Below are 27479 nucleotides of genomic sequence, written 5' to 3'. Positions count from 1 at the left end.
GACGATGATACTAACTATACAAGTACTCTGAACATCCGTCAAAGCCTTCCTCGTCTTCCTCGCACTTCTCCGCAGCGGTCTCGTGATCCGAAAGAGTGGTCGCGAAGATACAGGCTCCATGTTCGACTAAGAATCTCACCATGGACAGATTGTTACAACTAGCAGCACAATGTAACGGTGTCCTATACGAAAAATATTAGATATAAGTTTTGAGACTTCAGATCTTGCAAATAATTTAATAATTTGTTAAAGATAAAAAATATATATATAAAATTATAATATTTTTTTAAAATCTTTTTAATTTTCATTAACATTATAAATTTTTACATGCCTATCTAAGCTTCGAATTAAAATTTCGTTGAAGTAAAATCTATATGAAATTAATCAAAGAATTCGAATTTCATATCTATTAGAGTTTTATTTATCAGAATTTTATCAAATTTATTTTTACGCAGCTACTAAAAATAATTATCATTCCATTTACCATCCGTCACTGTCCTGAGCATTGACATCGCAGCCAAATTCTACGAGGAACTTGACAATCTCGAGGTGACCGGCACATATAGCGTTGTGCAAAGCGGTGATACCTTCGTCGTTGGCGGAGCTCGGATTCGCAACTTCTTTTGCGGTCTTCTTCACGAGCTCAAGCTCTCCCTCGAGACTAGCGTCGAGCAATAACGCCAACGGATCGAACGACACCCGCCTGGACAAATTGACCTTACCGCTTCCGTTCCCTGTCGTGCTCGACGACTTGAGATTTCCTTTTTTCCTCCTCATCACTTCCGATATCTTGCCTCCGTCTATTTCCACTTCGCCAGTTAGTTCCGAATCCGTCTTCATTTTCGACGGTTTATCCTCGATGTTGATGACATTCAGAGCATCGATGATATCCGCTTCTTCTAGTTTCTCGCTGTCACCAATATCGTCGGTTATACCGGAACTTTTACAATTATCCGTGGTATCGATAATTTGTTGTTGATGTTGCTGCTGTTGCTGCTGTTGTTCGGTCTGCATGAGATCCGCTGGAATTTCCGTTTCCGGGAACAGGAAAGCTGGGGGCATTTCAATTCGTCGATTTATCGATACGTGAACATTGGATTTGTATCTCAGCTTAGGCTGCTCCGATATCGGTGCTTTCTTCAGAGTCAGCGGCCGAGCCTTGATGATTTGATGATTTGCCAGCTGTGTCTCCGTGGGAGATTCCGGTGGTTCCGACGTGGGAATTGGCGGTATATCCTCGTCCTTATCTGACCTATACACGAGATTAGATGTAAATGATTAGAAAATTAAATTTGAAATATTAAAAACTCAGTAAGCATTACATTAGCATTCACACGGATTGACAGCGATAGTTGTTAATAATTTTATTTTCGTCCTATTAAAAATAATATTAATTCAAAAAATTAATTAAAATAATTTGTAGCACTTTTTTTATGTAACACAGTTATAAAACAAACAGAATCGATACAAGATAATAAATAAAATGTAATGGAAAATTGCACGAGAAATATATTATTTCGGACGAGAAAGACTTACGATTTTTTACCCACGACGAAAGGGAAACCGAATATAATTTGCAATGCTGAAATCCCATTCAAGATTTTTCGAATCCGAAATGATTGTTTGAAATCGTTCGGCATACAGAACGCAAAGGGCATAAAGGTCACGATTTGAACTAATTGTCGCTCAGTCTGTTCTATCAAGATTGACCATTCAATAGACAGATATTACTAATGGCCGCGTAATTGAGGATCATTCCGCGATTGATCGTGCACGATTGAAGTCGTTGACTGAATGTTGACTTGATCACGCGTACCACTAGCGTGTACTGACTTCGGAGAACTCGTGAACACTAAGAGGCGAGTTTGGGCCCGCGTCATCTCCACGGCACACGCGGACACAGCGGTTCTATTTCGGTGTCTATTATTCGAGAGAAAGAGAGAGAGAGAGAGAGAGAGAGGCTTTGATTCACTCGCCAAATCGATCGCGAACTAATTAACATTTATAATTAACCCAGTAATCGTTTTGTCATTCCGTAGTTTGAGTTCGCGCTAATCGTTCGATCAATTCCTCGATGGCCTCGTAACTTTATGAAAAGGGATGCGAAGAGACGAGAGTGTAAAGGGGAGGATTTATAAAACTTGTCACATACCTAGAACTGTAACATGAATGAAACTTTTTGCACACATACATATATACAAATTTCATCAAATAACAAAAGAAAAATAATAAAAAATGTTTAAATTAAACATAAATAATGTGTGCAATTTTTAACACAACGTGAAATTTTTATATGTAGCACATATTTCATCGGATAACAAAAAAAAAAAAAAAAAAAAAAAAAATTAAAAATTAAAAACGTAAAAACGTTTAAATTAAAAATAAATAAATAATATTTTTAACGATGCGAAGATTTTGTATGTTTAAAATTATACAATAGTTTGTTTGTTTAATTTGCATATAAAGTGAAATAAACATGATTCCTATCTACATTTTTAAAATCTGTTTTTTAAAAATCTTTTTCAAGTATGTCTAATTAGAAAAAAATTATTCTCATCATTAGTAATTGATGTGATTGAAACATTATTATATAATAAGCAATCACATGTCTTGCATCGATACGTTTTAATTGAAGAGGAATTTAGTACACAAAAGTAATTATAATCCCATAACTCTCAAGTCTTATATACATACCAATCAAATTAATCTTGACGAATAAATCACATTATTCATTTCTTTTATCTTAAAAGGTTATTAGTCTTCTTCAAAATTTGAATTTAAGGCGGTTTAAAATGTTGGGAATTTCGATCATGAAAAAATTCATTTCTCTACACATTGACATATTCAATTTAAAATTGGAAGTTTACAAACCTCAAATTGAGATTCGCATTGGCCATTTTGCACTCATTGATGCCTTCGGATGACGGCACATCGATCTTCTCATGATGAGTCAGTCTTGGTGGTGGATTGGGTTTGCTCGGTTTCGGCGGCAATGCCGGCTTTGTCTTGTCATCCATTCGCGACTCATTGAAATTCTTTCTTTCGCCGTCATTGCTCTTAGTCGTCACCCTGCTGTCAAACTCGTACGACGTTTTCGCAGGAATTTCGAACTTGGCGATTACGTGATCGACCACATGCTTTGTTGTGGAATTTGGCTCATATTTGGTCGGCATCGTTTCAAATTTGCTCTGACCGCTGCTCTCGTACTTGTTCGGCTCCGTCTTATACTGGCTAGTATTTGAAGGCTCATGCTTGAAAGTCGGATTATGATCATACTTAAGTGGCACTCTTCCTTCATGCTGTTGTTGATCGTGTTGTTTACCATATTGTTGTGAATTCTGGCAATTGGACTCGTATTTGATGTTATGCAAATGCTGCTCGTGTTTTGCCTGAATTCCGACTGGATCATGTTTACCACTCTGTTGCTGGGACTCATATTTACTCGTGAGATTCTGATCATACCTATTCTGCTGCTGTTGTTCATGTTTATTACTGGATGATAATGCGTGTTCAAACTTATCCTGACTTTTGCCCGACTCAAACTTGACCTTTTGATTGTTCAATACTTGGTTCTGATCCTGGTTCTGTACGAGATCGGTAGAATTCGGTACCTGGGATTGATTGTACTTCTGGGAAGAATTGCCAAAGGTCGTTGCGACCGTGCCATGAAAACCGGTGAGATTCGACGAAGTCTGAACCTGATAGACGGCTGCCGGCGAGGATGCGTGAATACCAGCCGTCTGATTAGGGTATTGTTGCTGCTGCTGCTGTTGTTGGACAGCGGAGTAACCGTGTCTATAATTCGCTTCTTGATTTCCGACATTGGATTGGAGTTGCGTGGTCACTGTTGCTTGCTGCTGATTGTTGCCGATGTAATTTTGCGCCGTATTATTGTTGTTGTTATTGTTATGTCCGCGACCCAATAGACTTAACGTTTGCGGCATCACCGGATGAATCTTAGTCGAAGAGGTTTGATAGATCTGTGATTTGACTGAAAAACTCGGCGCCACACTCGATACTGGTTTCTGATGTCCACTTACGGTCTGTTGTAGATTCCGATGAGAGTTCTGTGCGACTTGCGTGATCGACGGAACGGTCACACCGACGACATTCGATGTCGTCGATGTGCCGCCAGTCACGTTGTGTTGCTTCTGTTGGACGTTACTATTCTGATGTTGTGTCTGCGATTGTTGTTGTTGTTGATGGTTTTGATGAAGGCGAAGACCTTGCGACAAATTGTCCGGACTGAAGTTGTGCGCGTTACTGATGAGATTGTTACTATTGTTATTGTTGTTATTGTTATTATTGTACGTGCAACTCGATTGAATCGTCGCGGGTTGATTAGCAAGATTTTGATTATGCTGCTGTTGTTGCTGCTGATTGCTTCCTAGTAATTGAGATTGCCCTAAACATTTTAGACGACTATTAGATTCACCTAAAATCGCATTAATATTACGTTATTTAAATAATTATTTTATATTTACAGTACAAAGGCTTATTATTAATTTACAAACGCTTCTGAAGAAATTAATTACTTTGACAGAAATAAGAGTCTCTGTTTGTATATATTTCAAACAATTTTAATATTATAATTCTAAATAATTGTTTAATATGTGTGTTTTTAATGTATATGCTCTAAATAAAATTGAAACAATTACGTAGACAACTTATTATCGTCGAAAATGTGATACTACTGTATACAAAGTATTTCAAAGAACAATTAGATCTAATTAATAAAATATGATTCGAAAACTATATTTTCTTTAAGGTAAAAATCGACTTTAAATTTCCACGAAAGTTGCACTCGTTTATACTCTGTAATATATTGTGCTAAAAAGTAAAGTACTCACCCTGAATGTGCGATTGCGACTGACTGTGAACGATTTGGTGTCCGTATTGCTGAAAGGTCGGCCGCTGTCCCAACTGGGAGGCGCTCGCCGAGTGTTGTATCTTGTTTTTGTTCACGTCGTCCTCTATGGTCTTGAAGTTTACCGTGAACTTGGTGTTGTACGGCAGTGTCTGGTACTTGGGGTCGTTTTTGTTCAGATTGAAATCGTTGTCGTTTGGTATGTGCGAATACGGCTCGATCGCGGCGATGTTGCCGGTCGGTCTTAGTTTGCCGCCGCTGTTGAAGCCGTCGAGCTTCGTGTCCGAGAATCCCGCGTTGTTGGCGCCGCCGACGACGCCACGTCCGCCGCCACTACCGTTTGGACCCAGTTGATGCGCCAACCGCTGATTTAATGCTCTTTTCCGCTGAAGACGACTTTGGAGCTGAGCTATTCGCGCGTCTATCGATGCCATCTCGGCCTGCCGTTGAGCCAGAGCTTGACGTTGTTGGGACACCATTTGATTTTGCTGTTCGTTCATCTTGTTGCGATACTATGCACAAAAATTCATAAAAGTATATATATATTTTACTAGTAACATTTCTTTTGTCTTAGATATACCTACCCTCGAAATGCACGCGAATATCGAAATGTCATTGCTCCATTTTCAATCATCAATATATATATTTATAAATATAAAATCAGTTACTATTATGCAATTATGAATTACAACAAAGAGACGAGCTTTTCATCATTTTTCTTCAAAGTTTATTTTATAATATCTTTGATATAATAAAAGTTTATTAAAAAAATATGGTAGGAATATTATTGTAAAAAGATGGTAGGAATATCGTATACGAAAAATAACTGCGTCAATAGATTAAATAGATTAAATTTTATTCAGTGAGTATATATAGCGGAAAAATCAAATTTCTCTTTTTCTTTCGACACTTTATTATTTACGTTTCTCTAATTAAATCTTTTATACCCATTTCTCGCCGTTCTGAGCCACTCTATTATAACTGAAACGTGTACTTTATGGTCGATTAGCATACGGAAAATGGGACAAATACAATGATATTCCCGTACGAGCGTTGTCGATTCTCTAGAGATGGAGAATCGATGGCACGAGCTTACCATAAGCTCTCTCCTAAGTTTCTCCAGCTCGGCGCTAGCCGGGGTGGCCAGGTGTCCGTTGCCAGTAGAACCCGCGAGACCGCTCCCAACGTTGCCGGCGCTTCCACCACCGGCAGGGGCATTCTGACGACCCCGAAGTTCCTCCAACTGGCGCGTCAACTCCTCGACCTTTGCCACAGCCAGCGAAAGCTCCTTCTCTTTCTCATTGAACAGGGCTCTGATGCAGTCCAGATCGGAAGCTACAAAAGAATGGAATAAAATTAATGAAGATAAAATAAAAATCATGAGACTAAATAAGAGTAGTAAGAATGAAGAATAACAAGGAAATAGCACAATGAAAAAGCGTAATAAGAATAAAGAATAAATATTATGTATATTTCCTTTTCAGATCATTTCAAAAAATGTTATTTATGTTAATCTATATAATATATTAGGGTAAACTAGGGTATGATGGCCATAGGCTGTAATTTTTTCAATAATCGCTACATAATGCGCTTTTTTAGTCATTATCAAAGATAATTGATATTTACATTAGTTTACGTGCATACATTATTCGAAATAACGATATTATGAATCTTATATCATATTTTTACTTTCGCCTACCTGCAAAGTTTTTCATTTGTCCACTAAAAACTGTTACAACGTCGAATAAATTAGAATTAAGCTATCGTAATCGACGTTAGACATATAATTATAAAAATATGTAAATTGTTATATGACCTATAATTTTTATTTTCGTTTTCACTATTTTTTTTATAAATATTATGGTCATCTTTTCCTTAAAAGTTTGGGTGGGATGGCCAATGCTTATGTCGTACTTATGTCTATTTTGATAATATAAAATTTCTATTAAATATTTTCCTTTTAATTTCGATAATATTACGTAATTTAAGCTTCAGGGAAGATAATATGCCAAACACTATTAAAAAATAATAAAAATAAAAGTATGTTTTTTGCATTTTAAAAAACTATGGTCATCTTACCCGAGTTTACCCTATGTTTAACGCTTAATATAGTTTTAGATGCGCTAAATAATCCTACGTATCATATATTTTATTTATTTTACACGTCAAGTTTCATTAGATACATTTAAAATCCTGCGTAAAATTTTTCGTAAATTTAGACAGTATTTCCGTAGAATTATTACTATATACATCGAATATTGTGCAGAAATGTTAAAATGAACGAGATAGCCTTTTACGCGTTCAGCCTTTGACATTCAATATCATAAATTGACGTCCCCGGGGTATACACCCTGCGCTCAACACCAACCACCTACGTTACGTGCCAGGAGGATGACGTCGTATTAACAGACGCATTAATCATCATGTCGGGGTGTGACCTCCCCGAGAGCGATGTACTTTCTGTGAATTCCGTTGACGTATCTTAAGCGTCGTCGCGAGCACATAGCATCTCTCGTAGTTCATATTAGATTAGAAAGTTATTAGACGCGCGCGATGGACCGCTAAACCAACCACATATTGCTACACGGAACTCCGTATTGGCCGTACAGAGCGATCTGCTCTGACCTAGAATTCCATTATCGAATTCTAGATTGGTATGGAACCGGTCGTATCTCTTAGTACTGAGTACTGACATGAGTACTCTGTAGTCTAGCCAAGAACACCCTCTTTATGGCCTTTCATTATCTTTTAACCGTGCGAATCCGTGCTCGAAACTGTCAATGTTATTTATACGACATTGAGCTTTCACGTGTTTGATTCAACGAATCCATAAGATTTTATCAAATCGGTACTTACGTTTAATGTAACTGCACAACTAATTTTTTGAGAATAAAAATATTTACAAAACTGATTGATGAGATGTGGCTGATTAATATGTAATTAATAGAATAAGGTACTTTGCTGTAACAAATAATTAATTAAGAAGGCATTTAAAGCAAAAATATATAATTCGTCTCATAATTTTTTTTTTTTGCCTACTTTTTCAATTATTACTTCTACCGAAATAACGATACAAATTTTTAAATGTTTCTGTCAAAAACATATTGTCTTTGCTAATTGCAAAAATTTAAATGACAATTCGTGAGTCAAAAATTTTTCAAAAATTCCAGAGAAGAAAAAAATTGACTAAAAAATATAATTAACTTTTTACTGATTAACAATATTGCAATTTCAGACTGTGAATCAAAAAGTCAGTCGATCTTTTACGCGTCAAATAAAAATGATTTGACTTGGCTTCTTTTATGTTGTTTATCAACTTGCAATACATTAAAGCCATCGGTATGCAGATCGGCACTTTTGCCAATTGGCATGGATACCTGCACGTGTCCATTCATATGGCAATTTTGTGAATCGATTAAAGCAACACGTAAATGTCATATTAAAGGAAGAAACGAAGAAAAACTTTCTTAATATATCCATAGGATATATAAAGGATTTATATATTCCATAGGAATATATAAATCCTTTATATAATAATCCTTTACATATGTATAATATAAAGAAATATAATTTACGAATTAATTTATTCAATTTTTAATTTTTTTTTAAATGCCTTCAATTTTTAAATAACATTATATGTAGTTTTCAGTTTTATTTTAGGTGAAAAAAAGCAAAACTACAGACTCGATATATAAATGTGGTTGCGCTAGAATGTCTACATGACTGGTGGACAATTTTATAGGTATTTTGCGTATAAAAGGATATAAAAGGGTCAAGGATTGATTCCTTCCGCGTAGTTTAACTTTGACCGTAGTTGAATTAAATTTAGAACCAATTTCACTAACACCGATTAACTTTAACAGTTTCTCTCGTGTCTATCTTTCTCGCTACAGATAGAATTCGACAAATAGTAAAACAATAAAAAATCGCAGTCAAATTTACTTACTGAATGTTAGCGAAAATTAATGTTGAATTAAACGACTAATCGCATCTTAAAAGTCTCATCAATTACGGTTAATTGACATTTATTATTCTCCTCCATCTCCGTTTTAGAGATAAAGCGGAGATCCGCTTTATCTTTAATTTGCTCAAATATTGATCGTTTGTCATATATTTCTAGAAATTTATTTATAGAAATATAACCAAAATATAAACACATATAAACACAAATGTATCCACATAAAAATGCATTTCGTTATTAATAGAACAAATTAAACAATGAGAGTAAGTCGCTCAGTTTCTAGCAAGAATATACTCGACAGAAGGTATGGTTTAAACTATAGTTAGTTTTTTAATATGCATATGTGAGAACGTGAGAGAAAACCGATGGGGAAATACGATAGAACTTTCGTATGAAAGCCAATCGTTGCCGGTCTTTCCAGCGAACTCAAATATCTCTCATTATGCATTCCACTTGAGCATATACACACATAAAGTCCGCGAGGCGAATATATTCGTGAAAGTATCGAAGAGCATTCAACTTTTTGGTTGAAATGTTCCTTGAATTCGTTTCCCGAGAACGTCACGTTCCGTTGTAAGTCTATTCAGAAGAGGCGGCCACCAAATGCTTTCCGAGATTCCTTTTATTCTGACGAGTCTTGTTCTCGTGCACAATCGCCTTTATCTTTTTCTTATACTTGTGTGTGTGTGTGTGTGTGTGTGTGTGTTTCCTTCGATATTACAATTTTAATTTTAATAACAGATTTCATTGTCCCCACTAATCTGCAATTGACTTTTACTCAGTGAAAATCTCAGGGAAGATAAAAAGTATAAAAGCTATTGTACTTTTTTTTCGCGCACGTCTGCTGTATACATCCTTTATTTTCGAATATCATTGCGCGTTTTATCCGTTCTCATTAAAGTTTCATTAGACGAATATACATAATGAAGTGCAAATTGTATACTTTGTCCTCTTTCTTTCTTATCTTATTTGTAATGCAAATTCGTAAATAAATGTCCACAGCAGGGATAAAAATGGCAATGTAAATGAAAACAAAATGTTTCAAAAATGCTTCTAGTTTTGCATTTCCGAGAAATTACGATTATTTTCATTTCAAATATACTCAATTATAAATCTGCTTTTTTCCCGCATACAAATGCAAATATTGAAGAGTACAAAAATATTAACATGTAAAAATATACTATTGTAACCGCTAATAAAGTAATTATAAAGAAACGTTATTAAAGAGAAAGCGAAATAAATTCCTGATTTCAACATTAACATACTGAATGAATGTTACTGCAATAATAGATTTGAAAATCTGCAAAAGATTTCGATTTTCGAACCGAATAAATTTTACTCGACGGGGACGCACACATTTGTAAAAGAAATTTTGTGTTTTTTTTTTCACGTTTACACTTCATATAATCGCTTGTCAAAGTATCGATTTTTTTTTCCCCGCTGAGAAGAGCAAGAATATACGTGCATTTTCCATCGATCGACACATCATATCCCGTGCGCGTGCATGCGATCGAATGCGTCCCGTTTTGCACGCGTGAATACGTGTAGGATAAAGAGAAGAGAATGCGCGATGTTAAACAATAGATGCATCCACGTCGCTGCTATAAATGCACGGCAAATGACATGTCGCGCCGTCGTCGCTTCAGAATTTCACCTGGCATTCGCACCGACATCGCGATAATATTTAATTTCTCCACGTCAATCTCCTCCATATATGAATAAATTGCATATGGAAAATGTTACGATGCGAATCAAAAAGAAAGTTCTTTAAGTACACTGAGCGAACAAACCTTTGAAGATTGCAAGAGTCTTGATAACAGAGTGCATAATTTGAGATTTTAATATATGTATGTACGTACGTATGTAAATGTTCACATAACGTCAATTCACATTTGTACGAGTTACGTAATGAAAATGTTATTCTCTACCATTAAAACTTGTAAGTTCACGAGGGTTTATTGAGATTTTTTTTTTTTTTTTTTTTTTTGTAGAATTTTTCTCTCTCTCTTTTAATAGGTTACAAGCTCCTGCAATGCTAGAAACCTCTCGTGGTTTAAACGGTAGGTATTCCATTTTTTACAATAATAGCATTTTTTGTTCATATGGATTTGTAGAGATCTACATTTGTTTCCGTTTTAGATCAATTTTTCTCTCTCGTTTTTTTCGAAAACATATATTCAAAAATTTCTAAATATATTGCATTGTCTTTCAATACAAAAAAAAAGTTATAAACTTTTTTATTCTGAGAATATAGTTATATTATAATTATTAAATTAATATGCAAAATATCCATCATATAATTATTAAGCAAAATGTACAAGCTGTAAATTGTACAAGTAAAACGAGCATTTTCAATAACAGTTTCGTAATAATTTTTATTATTTATTTTTAATCATTATTAGAACTTCAATTTTCTTTGAAAAAATTCAGATAATTTTATTTGAAACAGAGATTGATCGAAGGATATGTCAAATCGTCGTTTATATTATCGTCGTTTTATCTTTCGCAATATATTTTATAATTCTAATCCTTTCCAGAATGCTGACAGAGCTTGCAGTACTCGGGACGCGAGGTATGCAAAACTGATCAAATTTACCAACACCGATATGCATGCAAAACGCAACGTCAAACGATGAGAAAATCCGCTATGAAAATGCATATACGCGGGCTTGTCATACGTCCGGAACTGTCCCAGACTAACTGTCCAGGATTTTAATATACCTGCTTGATATTTTACCTATGATTTAAAAAATGTTCAGTACACACACACGCCATTTTTTTTATTCAAATATTTATAGATATTCTGGCATACATACGTAGTTTTGCAACTATTTGATATTAGTTTTCTGCCTCTTCAATTTTGACGAATATTTCTACAGAAAACTCATTATAAAATGTCAGATATTCTTGTCTCATTTTATTTTTTATTTTTAATAATGAGTAAAAAAAATACATAAAATATATATATTTACGTAAACAATTTCCACTTATTTGTACATATGTTTTTAATTCCTACTTTTTATCTTTTAATATTTTACACTAAAATTAAAATATCGAAAATACTTCAACAAATTAGTAAAAGTGATTGTAAGAATTTTTGCACGTTGCGATTAATATTGAATAAATATTGCAGTATAAAAATTTTTGCCATATTTTTTTTATATTATATAAAAGTGTAATGTGGATGTAAAACTATATTAATTTCTTATCTCTTAAAAATACATCTGACAAATACTACACCGTAATATTCATGACACTTGCATATCAAGTAATATTTGACAATGAAAAAAAAAAAAAAAAAAAAAAAAACTCAGCCTATCCCTCGACAAGCGTTCCAGGGGATTGGGTCATAAAAATTACGGCAAGCCTACGTACGCGTGTGGTTCCGCTGGGTGTGGTCACACACGTGTTGCGTGTCAGGGCCAATATCGCGCAATATATGTATGTGGTACACATACACAAAAGGTAAAAGGGAGCGTCCGCGATCAGCGTTTCGATCAGTGCGCGAATTCCGCGCTGACGATAAAAAAAAAAAAAAAAAAAAAAGTGAGTTGCTCCGAGTTGAACAGAGGAGATTGGCGCACGTACTCGAAACTCGTTCGAAAACAGATACCAAGACCGTCAAACAAATCGCTCGTTCGATGCGCAACCAGTTGATTCAATCGCGATTGTTATTATTGCGACATATAATTGATCGCCGCATCAACACGTAATTTGCTCAACGAAATTGATATTTGTTCAAGCGAGGGCGACCACCAGCGCGATTTTGTTCAAGCAATTTCTTCCCTTTTCCCTCTCCCCCTCCCCCTCCTATTGTGAAATTGAACGCTTTATTTTTTTTCTATCGATATTTACTCTTCCGTATGTATAAGTAATTGCGCCAACACAACTCACTCTCTCAACACAATATAAATCACTTCATTCCACGATGACAAATAAAACGTGATGGAAGGCCGGATCGATTTCGCGCAGCTCGATAAATAAATTACGTTAACGAATTAAGGAGAAATACTTTCGGTTCTCAATCTCCTCTGTTTCAAATATTTCGACGCTGGTCCGAGAATGATTTATCGGCTGATATAATGCGATCGCGGATGAGTTTCTGTGCGATTACATTCTGTAAAAGTGAAGCGCGCGGCCGTGTCTCGGGGTCTCGGATCTTTCCAATTTATTTTTCCAGGAATAATTCTGGGAGCACGTGAATAGCGAGAGCACGCGAGAGGACCGTTTGCAAACCATCGGTTTATATTTGGATTTCATTTATATATCGCTAAAGTATATCCTGAAGCTATGGAATATGCTCGATGTCGTCTGCCCTCCGTGCCGTACGGAAGATTAATCGTACCTCCCAATGTGAAGACAAGATAAATCTCCCTTATCGTTTACTGAAACCAGATGGATTGCCGTCGAAATATCACTGAAATCTACGAAAATGGATCGGCGGACAACAAAAAAACGACCAACATTATCGTTTTTATTTTTATACATCTCTACAATGATTTAACTTTCAATCGTTTAGTGTAGCTAAAAAAACGCTTTAATATTTCAAAATCTTTTTCCACGCATTTTATTTAAATACCCGTTAGACTCTCTCATGTTTATATTATATAATATTGAATTCAATATTTTATACACATGCAAATATATTAACGGAAATCACGAAGAGGACACTCGATTATGGAAAAAGCCCCGAGTACGGTTAACCATAACATCGTAGAGAAAATTAATTCAAATCCACTGGGAAATTGTACGTGGAAATGTACGTTCACGCATATTCCTTATTCTAAGCGGAGGATTTCTTACCAAACCATTTGAGCTTACAGCAAATTACAACGAGTTTGGCTATTGAAACTTTCAGAACAATATAATACCGGTCGGGCGTCGTGATTACAAATTAAAAGGATCGAAAGTTGAAAGTAAAGAGTTTCTATGGTTTCGAAATATGAAAGCGATAAATCTTGCATTTTATCTTGCAATTATTAAAGAAAGTTTTGCGGTTTCTTGCCAAAAAAGCCAAGATATGCATCGCCTTTTGGCAAAATTTTCGACGGATGAGATTCAGAAGCAAAAAATCAGGAGAATTTATATTATAAATGCAAAAAGACTTGCACATTAATTTCCCATTTATAATAACATTGAAAACAAACTTTTATATACAAAAATTTCCATTTATTTCAACACGATTTTTCAATTTCTCTCATTCGAAAATTTAGATTAGAAATGATTTTATTACGGATTAGATTTTCGTTAAGTGCTTTTAAATAAAATATATGTGCGCGGTAGAATATTGAAATAAAAGTGCACTACTTTAATATCAAACGAATCGCAATATTCTTAAAATACAGAATACACTAAAATAATAAATATTATATATAAAACTGAAATTCTCGTTATTTAAACATAATAAATAATTAAAGATTGCAAAAAGAATGATCAATTATTTTGCAATCAATTAAGTATTACATAAAATTTTTAAAAAACATTTCTTCTTCACTTGCGGAAATTACATCATTTTTACAGCTATTTAAACATCAATGTCAAAATATTTGAGAATGCATATTTTTCTAGAGAATGTTTTTGACGGGGCAATCTCCTCTATTATTCACCAGGCATACACACAATGCATTCGTCTATTAAACACACACGACGGTTGTACAGATCCCGGATCATTATAGTTTTTTTAGTCGCAGATTGGTGTGAAGTGCAGAATCTACGCAGCAACGGTTCACTGCCGTGTCGACTCGTTAGAGAATTTCTGTAACAAAGCGTATATAGCGAACGAGTTTCGCCCTTTCCTATTATAGCGGCTACGTGTCGCATTGCAAACCACAGTTATCGTTTTTCAGTACGCCGTATAGTTGTAACGATCCGAACAATGCTCAATTAACAAGGTATGCATACGTGAGGCAAGGTCCATGCGTAACTTTTACGAACTGAAATAATGTCGTGCGATACGTGATAGCATATATATATATATATATATATATATATATATGCCACAAATCCAGGATAAATATCCAATAAATTCAAAATATTCAAAAAAATTGATCACTTTAAAAAACAAATTTGTTTCTACCATTAAATTTAAATTTAACATATTGCTATATATATCTTTAATGCTAAAACAAACACGAGAATTAAAGGGATCCAAAATTACCATTAATTACAAAACATGAATTACAGATTTTGAAAACCTCTTTTTTGGCTACAAGAAAGGATAAATCCTTCTCCACAATTAAAGTACTTATAAAAATAACACGCGGGGGCTAATAATTTTATATAAAAATGATAAAAAATTAAAAGATGACAGTTACATCATAACAATATTTATTTAATATAAAAAGTTCTACGATATGTTCGTGCAAGAGATATAGCGTCCGCGTTTAGAATAACATAATAGAATATTAGTAAACTTTTGGAAATGACTTTAGAAACCTAGTAAAAGAGATTTTCAAAATCTGTAAAAAATTACTCTCGTACATCTATGAGTGTGCGAGATTGAAACGCAAACTCACGTCAGACGTCATTTCTAAAAATTCACAAATATTCCTTCATGCAATTCCTAGCAGAAACCTATCTTATTTTGTGTGTATAAATTGCAAAACTTTTATATTAAGCAAATATATTGTCATAGATTAAATTTTGGTCGATAATATAGAACAGCTTTTGGATCCCCTTAACTATCTAAGTAAACTAACTATTAACTATCTAAATAATATATAAATTACATTAATTACATTGTTAATTATCTGTTAAACTAAAAAACCAGGTAAAATTATCGTTATCGTATGTGTTACCAATCCTTTTTATCAATTTCACGTAATTTTTTTATCGATGGTTCAAAAATCATTTTCGTTTATTTAAAAAAAAATAAATAAATAAAAATATAAGCAAAAGTGAGTTAAAATAAATGCAAATCTATGTAACTTTGTTGCAGTAAAAAGTTTTAAAAATACATAAAATTGTATACTTTTTTCAAAATATATATCAAATAATTCGGATACTGAAGGATTAGATACGAGAGAAATGGTGATGAACTTACTCAACGTCGCATTGTTGACACGTGACTGATCCGTCTGTGATCTGAGTAATCGCAGTCGATTCAGCTTACTCTGTTGTTGGTCCAGTTTGTGCCTCAATCTAGCGAGTCTGTCCTGCTGTGCTGGCTCCTGAAACGGTAAACAGTACGTGAATGCGACTATTGTAGACAGACGATGAATATCCGCCTAATACAATGATGGATTAAGAGATGGGCAACAAAATAGAAAGTGAAATTATCACCAACATTTCTGTGTTTGAAAACCTGTCCATCACCGATAAGAGAATTTTGCGGAAATACAATATACAATATGTGGAGCCAGAAATTTTAATAATATACATATTTATTAACTTTCTAAAGACTGATTCTCTTAAATGTGTATTAATAATATTTTAGAATAAATCTACTAAAATAAATAAAGAACATGTTTTTGTAATTCTTACTCGCAAATCTAATTCATAGTTGTATTATTAAGATTTGATAAAATCGCGAAAAAACGGTTTCAGAAAATAGGTCCACCGGGATCGTACATAGCATCTTCGAGATCGAGGCAATCGTGGTCATCGCAACCGTGTCTTCAAACTACCTCGCCATAATTTTCGAGAGAGAGACAACGTACAACGATCATTCGGAATTGACGAAATTGCAATTCTAACAATAAGTTGTCTGGCGTACCCTACGATCGACTTGAAATCATTATTTTCTCAACGATTTCAATTCTCATCACAATATGTGTGGCTAATGTTTCTAAACTTTACGATAAAAAAATTCCATTAATAAAACGAAAAATACTAGGAAAAGACTTGAAGAGCAAAATGCGAATGTATTTATGCATATAGGGTAAACTAGGGTATGATGGCCATAGGCTGTAATTTTTTCAATAATCGCTACATAGTTCGCTTTTTTAGTCATTATCAAAGATAATCGATATTTACAGTAATTTACGTGCATATATTATTCGAAATAACGATATTGTGAATCTTATATCATATTTTTACTTTTGACTACCTGCAAAGTTTTTCATGTGTCCGCTAAAAACTGTTATAACGTCGAATAAATGACAGTTAAGCTATCGTAATTAACGTTAGACATATAATTATAAAAATATGTAAATTGTTATATGACCTATAATTTTTATTTTCGTTTTCACTATTTTTTTATAAATATTATAGTCATCTTTTCCTTAAAAGTTTGGGTAGGATGGCCAATGCTTATGTCGTACTATTTTGATAATATAAAATTTCTATTAAATATTTTCCTTTTAATTTCGATAATATTACGTAATTTAAGCTTCAGGGAAGATAATATGCCAAACACTATTAAAAAATAATAAAAATAAAAGTATGTTTTTTGCATTTTAAAAAACTATGGTCATCTTACCCGAGTTTACCCTATTTGTCTAAATATAAATTGTTTAATCTAGTTAAAAAATTTTCGAGATTTTTCTAAATTTTATTTTCGAAATAGACGCTTTAGCACAGCAATAGCGTGACTTTCACGCGTCGATAAGAAAAGAATGGGACTCACCTGTGCGCCTCGAAGCACGGCTAAGCGGGCCTCTTTCTGCTCCAGGAGGCGCCTTTGCTGAGCGATTTCCCGCTGTTGCCTGGCTGCCATGCTTTCAAGCTCGCTGAGCACCAGCACAGCACCACCCCCGCCCACTGCTAACTGAAACAATAAGATAAATGCACCTAAGCATACGACGTGTCGATATATGTTAAGGTGAAATGATGACGACAACGTGGAACGCGGGAGCAGGTACGAGCAATAGAGAAGGCGTCGAATCAACGATTAATTAAATCACGCTTTAATATCGGTTTTTCAATCAATGTCTTTCATTGTTTCTTGCCCTTCCGCAATATCGCCGGTCTTCTTGCAAAACGCTTGCACGTGTCGTGCGCAGATAAAGAATTAAAAAGATCATATGTACATATTGCTGTTTTTTTTTCAGATAATTTTTCAGATAATTTTTCAGTGGAAATATTTTAAAAAATACATGGCAAAATTCATGAACAAGAATTTAAAACTAAATAAAAAGTTAAAAAAAATTACTCATATAATCTGTCAAATCGAAATTTTCTATTGATAAAGAAAATATGTAAAAATAAAAATCTTTCATATCTTCTATGGAAAAAAAAATAAAAAATTTATTCGAGTGATCTGAAAATCAAATAAATAACGCGCTTCCCTTGTTTATATTCGAACAAAATATTAAATATTAAAACTTAAATATTGTCTATAAATCTCATATATCAATGCGAGATAAAACAATCTTTCATTCACTGCATGCGACAAATAAAAAGTATTAAATCACTTGTATTATCAAAACTGAAAATTGTTTTCAATTCGGACAAGATTAATTTTTCGTTGATTAAGCATTTTCCACTAATTAATTTGATTGAAATATTTAACAGTATTTTAAAAAAAGAATGTGTGCACGGATCAGTTATGTCAAAAGTTAATCTAATACATTTCAAGATTCATGAATGTGACATTGCAAAATCACTTTTAAAATATGAAATTAATAATGAATTTGTGAGTTAAAGATTTGTTTCTGTAAAATATAATTTAATCTCAAAGTCATAAATATTATCTTATATCAAATTAACTTTTTCACAGTGATTGTACCATAAAAATTTTATAATAATCGTACACAAAAATTCATGAAAATAAAAACTTTAATTCTACAGAGCAAATCTTTACTTTAATTCACAAATTAATAATTAATTTTGCACGATGTCATGAATCTCGAAATGCATTAAATTTATTAATTTTTGACGTTGCTGATTTGCGCAATTTCTTCTTTCGTTTCCTGAATTTTCTAACACTTCAATAGAGAAAAAGAAGATAGAAAGAACGTGTTCCGAGAAGAGGGGAGCGCTGGACCGAATAATGTGTGCGGCTCTTTTTGTTTCATCTCCCATGTGCCACCACCACCACCACCTGGAGCCGGCCGGTGTGTCTGATACCAGGTAGAATCTCAAGGCCGGCCCTTCGAATTCCACCGTGGCAAGGACTCCGTATAACCTTCGCACGTCAATGAAAGAGCGGTCAACGGCGCAAAATAAACGGCATGTCACAAACGAAGACGACGATAAAAATATTGCGCATTTCACGATCAGCTGCGGTCGCGCAAAACCAATCGAGAACTGTAAATTTAATCTAAAAGGTTTTCTTTCGTTATTTAATTTTATTCTACTTCTTAAAATGCACTTTCTAAAAATAAACTTGTATGCATCTTTCTCTTTCTCAATATATATTTTTGCTATTTTGCAAAGCGTAAAATAAATGCAAGAAACAAATTGAAACAACTTTTGACGCGAGCAGTTTTAGAGGAATTATCCGTCTCTCTTATTGAAAAATTAGATTAGCAACGAGAGTATCTTTAACTTCGCTTCACTTTTATCTGGAAGTAATATAATGAAATAAAACATAAAAGAGAAGAGATTCTATAGCGTTCCTATAATTTAATGAAGGAAATAAATAAAGAATTATGAATTGTAGTAAAATCGTTTACAACTGACAATAAAACAAAATCGATAATTTTCCACTTGTTAGTTTAGTTTGAGTATGTAACATTCGCCTCTTCCAAGTTCTCAAATGTTTTCTTAACGCTTTACATAGAGGAAAAGAATATGACATAATGTGGGAAGAACGTGTTTTGCGTGAGAAAAGCGCGAATATTACTCATATTATTCTATACTTTTCAAAACAGATGATGTATCTGAAATTAATAATAAAGGAAAAATTTCTTTGTAGAATTAAAATTTTCATTAACTTTTTATACAGTCATTATAAAAAAGAATTAGTCCGATATAATATTCGAGATAATATTTGTGTGTGTGACTTTGAGATTAAATTATAACATATTTTACAGGACAAAGCTTTACTTTAACTCACGCATTAATTATTAATTTTATATTTTAAAATACTAAAAGTGCTTTTTGTGCGTAATGTTAAATTCATGAATCTCAAAATGTATCGTGTATTAACTTTTGACGTAACTCAATATCCGTATAAAGTTTCTCCTTATAATCCCTATATAGAGGCAGAGAAAGAGAGAGAGAGAGAGAGAGAGAGAGAGAGAGAGAGAACTCTAGACTCTAGACAATGTGTTATTGTTAAAATTAATCTTCATCGTGACACACAATTCTCCGCGCAATCACGCCCTCCAGTACAAGCGAATCAAGCGGTTTCGAAGCGGCAGCTACAACGAAAGTATCGCGTTGTTCGCGAGACAATAACAATCGTGCCGTGAAACGAGAAAGATAATAATGCAACCGCCTACGGCGCCCGCCGTTCCAGCTTCTGCCTCTTTTCATTCCGCGCGCGTACGCTCACTCGCATGACAGTTAATTGTTTCGAAGCGGCTGCGAACACGTGGAGGAGAATGTTAACGAAACAACGAACAGCGTTAAACGTGCTCGACGTATCGCCATCACCAAGAGAAATGGAAAGAGAGTCATTTTCCGACAGCTTTCACAGAACTCTCCGAGACGACTCGCGCCCCGCAAATCCCATTTCATTATCCTGACATAAAATTACAATAGATACGGCAGAATGTGAGACTAGGCGAAAGAGATATATATATATATATATATATATATATATATATATATTTCCATATTACATGTTTTTTTTTTTTTAAATAAAAATATATAATTTTCTGAATTATACCCGCGTCTATGTGTCCAGAGATATACATTTTATGCATAAAATGCTTTCCTATAAACATTTCTTTTTTCTAAATAAATATTATGTTTCGTCAATCGTTTTTACACATTTATAGTTTAGTTATACAATTCAAGGTTTTAAAAATATTTTTTATTGTTGTTAAAATTTTGATGTACAAATGATTTACAAACTTTCAAAATAAAAATATTAAAAAATCTGATTTCTCCCTTTAGGATATTTTTAGATATAATTTAGAAATGTATATATTCTCTTTAAACATTCGTATTAGCAAGTTTCAAAATTTACGGCATTACTTAATCTTTTAGGTTTAGGTAATACCTATCTTTGATGAAAGATAATAACAAGAATATAATAATACTATGGAACAAATGTAATACTTTAATAACGCCAAGAGAGTTTTTGATATTGATCTAATCAGTTAGCTTAAAAGTAACATTAGAAGGAAAAAAAGTAATCTTAGGCATAAAATCGAATTCGTTTTCTTATGTGAATGAACGAAAGGAAAGAGTTGCGAAAAGATGTTCCGTCGAGAGGAACACGTAAACGAAAAAGAAATTTCTCATAGAAACGGATTCTTGTAGAAGCGGATAATCCCCGGAGGATGATCCGCCCGGACGGATCCCCCTGCGAAATTAATTTTCAAGAGTCTGAGAACAGGTAGTGTGGAAGAAGCCATAACGTAAGCGGCAGTTTGTTCGCCTCGGCACGGAACGGCCGAAGTTAAAGCGAAGTCTCTCACTTTTCGGGCGCGTTCATTCGCGAAATTAATGAAAATGTAATTTCGTAATTTCTTGATTATGATATAATTTCTCTATGTGCGTGATTTAATATATCTCGAGATGAGAGAGGAGAGATTTTTTTTACATTTTTTTATTATTTTACACATAATTGCTAGATAATGGAAAAAAAAGACATTTTTCGCGCGAACAGCTATAATGCATTGGTGAATTAACGAAAGAATATAAAGAATGTAATAACTGCTATTAACAAGGGCCGTTTTTTCAGCTGCTCCTTTTGTACTTCTTGTAATTAAAATAAAACGCGTTAACCCTTTACAAAGGGAAGTAAGGAAATATAGGAAGTATAGACAATTAGACTTGAGCATGGAAAGGACGAGCTTATGCAATTATACAGATTACACAGTTTTATGCGATATGTAGTACACTGATGAAAGTGTAAATACGCAAGAGAGAGAGAGAGAGATTCGCTGAGAGATAATTACAAAAGATTTATGATCATTCCAATAAAAACTAGAATATTTTAGGCATGTATGCACTTTAATTAAAATCTGGAATAAATAAAATTTTCAAGCGCTCCTTTCTTTCTCTCTTTAACAATAATGCAAACATAAATTTAATTTAACTTGCTTATAAAATTTCAAACAAAATTAATTTTTTATATTATTTTTTGAAAAATATTTTATTTGGTAAGTTGTATTTACTATCAAAACATATTATGATTTTATAAATATCCATGCACTTTGAATAAAATTATACTCAAAAATACTAAAGGTGATGATATATTTTTGGCCGGTACTGTATACATATATATATATATATATATATATATATATATATATATATATATCCTTTAAGTGTAAATATGTTTTTAAACAAATTCAGACGCAGTGTTATTTCTAACTTAATTGTACAATAATAACGAAATGCAAAATGTTGAAAATTCAATATTCTTGACGTGTCTAATTAGATTTCTAGTATGTTTCAACAATACAAAGTCATTGTCGGAATAGTCGGCGCACTATGTTTACGAACTTCTACGTATTTATTCATAACGTGTAAACTGTAAACCTTTCCGGCGCTGGCAGAGCGAAAAGCGAGACGGCAAAGACGTGCATCGAGCAGAACCTTACCTCGTGTCCCACTCGCTCGCCGTTGTTGCATTCCGTCGATTCCGTGGTGGATGAGGGAACTTTTTCCTTTACCACGACCGACTTGAACTTTCGCTTGGATTTCCCATGATGGAGCTTCACAGCCACGGTTTTCACCTCAAAGTTTTCCCGCGGATACACGCACGCCAGCATCCTCTCGTAGTGACATAAACCAACTCCCGCTCGTTCAGGATTTTCGCTTTTTACGCGATTTACGTACAACGCAAAAAATCAACGTTGTCGGATGTGTCTACGTTTTTGTTTCCCTTCACGCGTCCTCGTGACAATGATATGACAGTTCTTTAAGAAGAAACGGTGTCGCGCTGACAAAACTGCAAAATTGCGTTGTTTTGTCAATCTAGAGAAATGTTTTTGAAAATTTTTGAGAAAAACACCTTTGAAAAAGATTGCGTATTATATAATTTTTAGTTTTCAAACTCTTTTCCGAATAAGAGAAGAAACCTCTTTGTTTGAAAATATTTGGATGTCATTTCTAAAAAAAAATATAGATTACAAATTTGACATCTTTTTAAAGTAAAATAATATTAATGTATTAAAAAAGAAATTTCTGCGAGATAAAAAAAATTTCATACTATTATTACCTAGTCATTAACCTTGTTATTTTCCATCATTTGTAGAAAAATCATTTGCCAATTTAAACCCAATAATTTAATTCTATAATCAAAAGTTTATTCTTTGTATCGATTGGCAAACGACACACCAGATAATGCAATATTCAATCAAAGCAAGTACGATCATTGTCTGCCATTCTACTCGGGTTCGATATATAATACTATCATAATAATTTATCTCATAATATAATTAAACCGTTAATTGAAAAAGAAAAATTATTTAAAAGATTTACGATATTCTAAATTATCATAATGTCTTTATGCAATGACTCTTTTATGCAAAACCTCGTTAGATTAAATTCCATGTATATTGATATAATTTTGAAATTTGAGAAAAAGATTAATAATATTTTGATTTAATAATATAATTTATGCCTTTCTTGAAATTAAATTGAAAATATTAAATAAATCTTGTCGAATTTCATCGAATTCCATTGAATCAATTCTCTCTTAGCCAAAATGTCACCCTATGGAACAATTGTAAATTTACAGAATGATTTGTGAATGCCCCTCGAGAGTTAAGGGCCCTAAGCGACCGCCTATCGATAAATCTGCCATTGAACGGTGCGAGTGTATAGTATGCGCGTTGCTTTCCATTTATAAGCCACTTGACACAAATCGACATGTAACGCTTTAAAGATTTAGGACGACAGCAGATCGAATCGCCTGTAATGCAGGTAACGACGCGCAAAACCACATGGATAGAGGCAGATACGGAAATTTCGCTGCGATTGTGATAATATATTTAACGATAGATTTTTCGGACAATCAATTCGACTCTACCTCGGTAAATATTTTTCGAATCAAGTTATTTGTATCATGATTTTCCAATATCCAATTACAGCTTCTTGTAATTATCATAGATATCCTGGAAATGAAACAACTAAATAGCAGAGAAAATAAACAATATAAAGAAACATGTCTTGCTTTTCATTTTTTAAATATAACTGTGTTTACTTTAAATTAAATTCAAAAATTAATCATCCTTTTTAATGAGAAACAAAGCAGCAAACCTTTACAGAGTTTTAATAACATACTCATTGAGACAAATTTGATATTGATTCTTTCTTTAGAGAAACTCGAAGCGGATCAGTATGTCTTCTTTCAGTCAAAATTTCTTTCTCAACTTTTCAACTTTCGGTATTACATATCTCTTAGTGTAACTAGTAATTCCTATCTTAATATCTTTCCGTCAAAAATCAACGAGAGAAACAATTTAATAATTTCATCATTTATAATCGAGAAATAATTTGATAGCAATTTGATAGCTTTTCATTGTAACTGAAAAGTCATTTCAACATTTTCATTAAGGAAAGATTGAATTCCAGATAGCTAGAGAGCACCTGTCACTCAATTGTCATCTGATAGAAAAGTAGGGCACCTTCTATAGCCGAAACGTATCTTCAAGGAACTTGCAGTTATTTCGATCGCTTTATCACTAAAACCTCTCTAGTCCGAGCTTGCTGTTTTTCACTCTCGATATTCATTTTCCTCGATATTCAATTTATAACGTTAAATAATCCATAACTTTTCCATTTCCTTGAAAAGAAGTCGACTGACGTGACGTAGAATCGATATGAGGCCGGATTTGTAGATTTTCCGCAAAAGATGCGGAGTGAAAAATGAGTCACGGAGCCACATCTCGCTGTCAAAAAGTACGAAAATCTTTCCGATATTACAATTCCGCATCTCGTCAAGATCGGCACTAAAGAAAAGAGAGAGAGAGGACGGCTCTTTATGACGCTTCTTGCCGTGACCTGATAATTCTCTATCCTCGTCTATAAAGTGGGAATATAAGGCGCGATAATAAGCTCTATCTTAGAAGCCGAAGAATGAAGTTACGTTGATACGCTGAAATTCACGGGCAAAATTTCGCGACAAATGCCATTAAAATTTCATCAAAATCCTTGTGAAAATTTTATCTTCTTACCGTATTCCTTTCAAGCAAATTTGATGGATCTCTCAAAGAGAGATTTAATACAATCACATTTATAATTTGATTAAAATGTAGGTATTTATCTTTTGTCTTTCATTTTTGATTTTTTTTTTATTTTATTGATTTTTTTTTAAAGTCATATTCTTCATATCATGTTGAAGTAATTTAGGTGTACGAATATTATAAAGAAATTTTTCAGGAATGTTTTGCTCGCGAAAGATACTAGAATGCAATATATTTAATGCAAATAAACTGATATAAATTTTTTTATTCAAAAAATATATAGGTATATGTACTTTTCATTACATATTCATGCTTTTTAAAATTCAAATCGTATAAAAAATAGAAATATTTCAGCAATACTGCGAATTGGAAAAAAAAATTCGAATATGCGGTTCAAAAATAATAACAATGATGTTACAATAAAGCAGAACAAAAATAATCACGTTCTGTCAAATTAAGAATCGCAAATGTATTATTCTTATTCGATTTCGTAGCTAAAAATAGTACATGTGATGAAAGTCACTCCTAATTTGCTCCTAAATACGATTTCACGTGTTTCATGATATTGAATATACAATTATACATGTTGATATAAAAGTATTAGATAAATTTTAATCTTAGAATTTACCTAATAATTAAAATAAATAAATCTTTTCAAAACATAGTTTAGAAAATATTCATACATATATAGAACATGTTAAAAAAAAAAAATATTTGCACAGAATTTTTATCTCTATAAAGAGTGTTATATAAATACAGACCGTATTTTAACCTATGTCTCACGTGCAGAGCATTTCATGTAAATTATTAATACAAAGCTAGGAGCTCTACCGTAGTCTCTCGTCTCCAAAAAAAAAAAAAAAAAAAAAAAAAAAAAAAAATGTATTAAAGTGACAAAATATTCTTCAAATATAAACGGTATACACATAACGTTACGCTTCCCACAGGACAGTTAAACGAGTTGCCGCGTTTACGACACGACGCGGCACGGAAACTCGCACATACTGGTCGGCCAGAAGTGCATATCAATTTATGGAAATGAGAGAACACGCCTCGCACACAGCGCGTGGCCGCGTCTCGTAGTCGACGACGATTTTGCGCGACAGTGCGCGTTGATGGCTATCCAATTTGGCATGCAAAGCTAGGGGATAGCGTGCAAATTAGATTTCGGCATAATTCGCTAAAACGTCGGCCAAGTCGATTTTCCCGGGAGATGTAACGAGAGCCGACAGAAATTTGGAATATATATGTATATAAAGGTCCGACCTGAATCGGTGCTATGAAAGAAAGGGACCAAGGGCATGAATTGTACAAGATAGGACTCTCGTTGAGCTAGTTTTCGTCCATAGATTTTTCTTTGACCCACTTGGAATAGATTTTCTTTCGTGAAAATTTGATGAAACGCCAGTGTCTTGTCTCTTCCTTCCTTACGAATTCTTTTTACATATTATATATGAAAATGCACGAGCAGCTTCGTCATGGAATCGGATGAATTCAACAGGTTTTTATCGGAGCCCGATTATTATGCGGTGCAGATGCAGCTTACTACGTCGTAATCCGTCAATTTCCGTGCTACGCTAACGGCATGGTGAATAGGATTAAAGCTAAAGACACCCTGAGGAAAAGTGCAGCTAACGTAATGCCGGAAATGATGCGGAGTCGATAGGAAGTACGTAAGCGTCAAGTATAAAACGTATATAAGCAGATAATCTAACTCTTTTTGTTTAGTAGAAGAAATTTTTTTTCCTTCTTCAAATTTCTGAGCCTTGTGCGTTGCTCTTAAACTTTCCATCGGTAGAGTAAACTCGGGCAAGATGGCCATAGTTTTTTAAAATGCAAAAAACATACTTTTATTCTTGTTATTTTTTAATAGTGTTTGACATATTATCTTCCTTCAAGCTTAAATTACGTACCATTATCGAAATCAAAAGGAAAATATTTAATAGAAATTTTATATTATCAAAATAATACGACATAAGCATTGGCCATCTTATCCAACTTTTAAGGAAAGATGACCATAATATTTATAAAGAAAAATAGTGAAAACGAAAATAAAAATTATAGGTCACATAACAATTTACATATCTTTATATGTCCAACGTCGATAGCTTAACTGTCATTTATTCGACGTTACAACAGTTTTTAGTGGACAAATGAAAAACTTTGCAGGTAGTCAAAAGTAAAAATATGATATAAGATTCACAATATCGTTATTTCGAATAATGTATGCACATAAACTACTGTAAATATCGATTATCTTTGATAATGATTAAAAAAAGTGCACTATGTAGCGATTATTGTAAAAATTACAGCCTATGGCCATCATACCCTAGTTTACCCTATACGATATTATATAAAACTAGTTTCTCTTGCTCGGCGAGCATATCATATAACTGGATTTTCAATTAAGCGTATCTTATCTTCTCGCTTAGATTACGAGGACAGATTTGCAGAGATC

The 27479-nt window shown here is 33.5% G+C and overlaps 1 protein-coding gene across 11 annotated transcripts in view; it reads right to left on the bottom strand.

Moving 5' to 3' along the window:
• The window catches only part of LOC140663073 (uncharacterized), a 64506-nt gene that overhangs the window by 2408 nt on the left and 34619 nt on the right, over positions 1-27479 (bottom strand). For 9 of the 11 annotated variants that reach the window (XM_072886946.1, XM_072886945.1, XM_072886947.1 and 6 more), the window contains 7 exons: positions 17395-17535; positions 15871-15997; positions 5964-6202; positions 4851-5379; positions 2872-4405; positions 485-1252; positions 16-182 (listed from right to left, as the gene is read on the bottom strand). In XM_072886946.1, coding sequence (XP_072743047.1) covers positions 16-182; positions 485-1252; positions 2872-4405; positions 4851-5379; positions 5964-6202; positions 15871-15997; positions 17395-17535 — 3505 coding nt within the window. Of the gene's footprint in view, positions 1-15; positions 183-484; positions 1253-2871; positions 4406-4850; positions 5380-5963; positions 6203-15870; positions 15998-17394; positions 17536-22432; positions 22809-27479 lie in introns of all 11 variants that reach the window. The other 2 variants (XM_072886941.1, XM_072886942.1) reach the window with 2 other exon arrangements.

This window comes from Anoplolepis gracilipes, chromosome 2 (assembly GCF_047496725.1).
Source record: "Anoplolepis gracilipes chromosome 2, ASM4749672v1, whole genome shotgun sequence".
NCBI classification, from domain to species: Eukaryota; Metazoa; Arthropoda; class Insecta; order Hymenoptera; family Formicidae; genus Anoplolepis; species Anoplolepis gracilipes.
The sequence above is the reverse complement of the archived record's forward strand: the minus strand, read 5'-3'. Positions and strand labels throughout refer to the sequence as shown.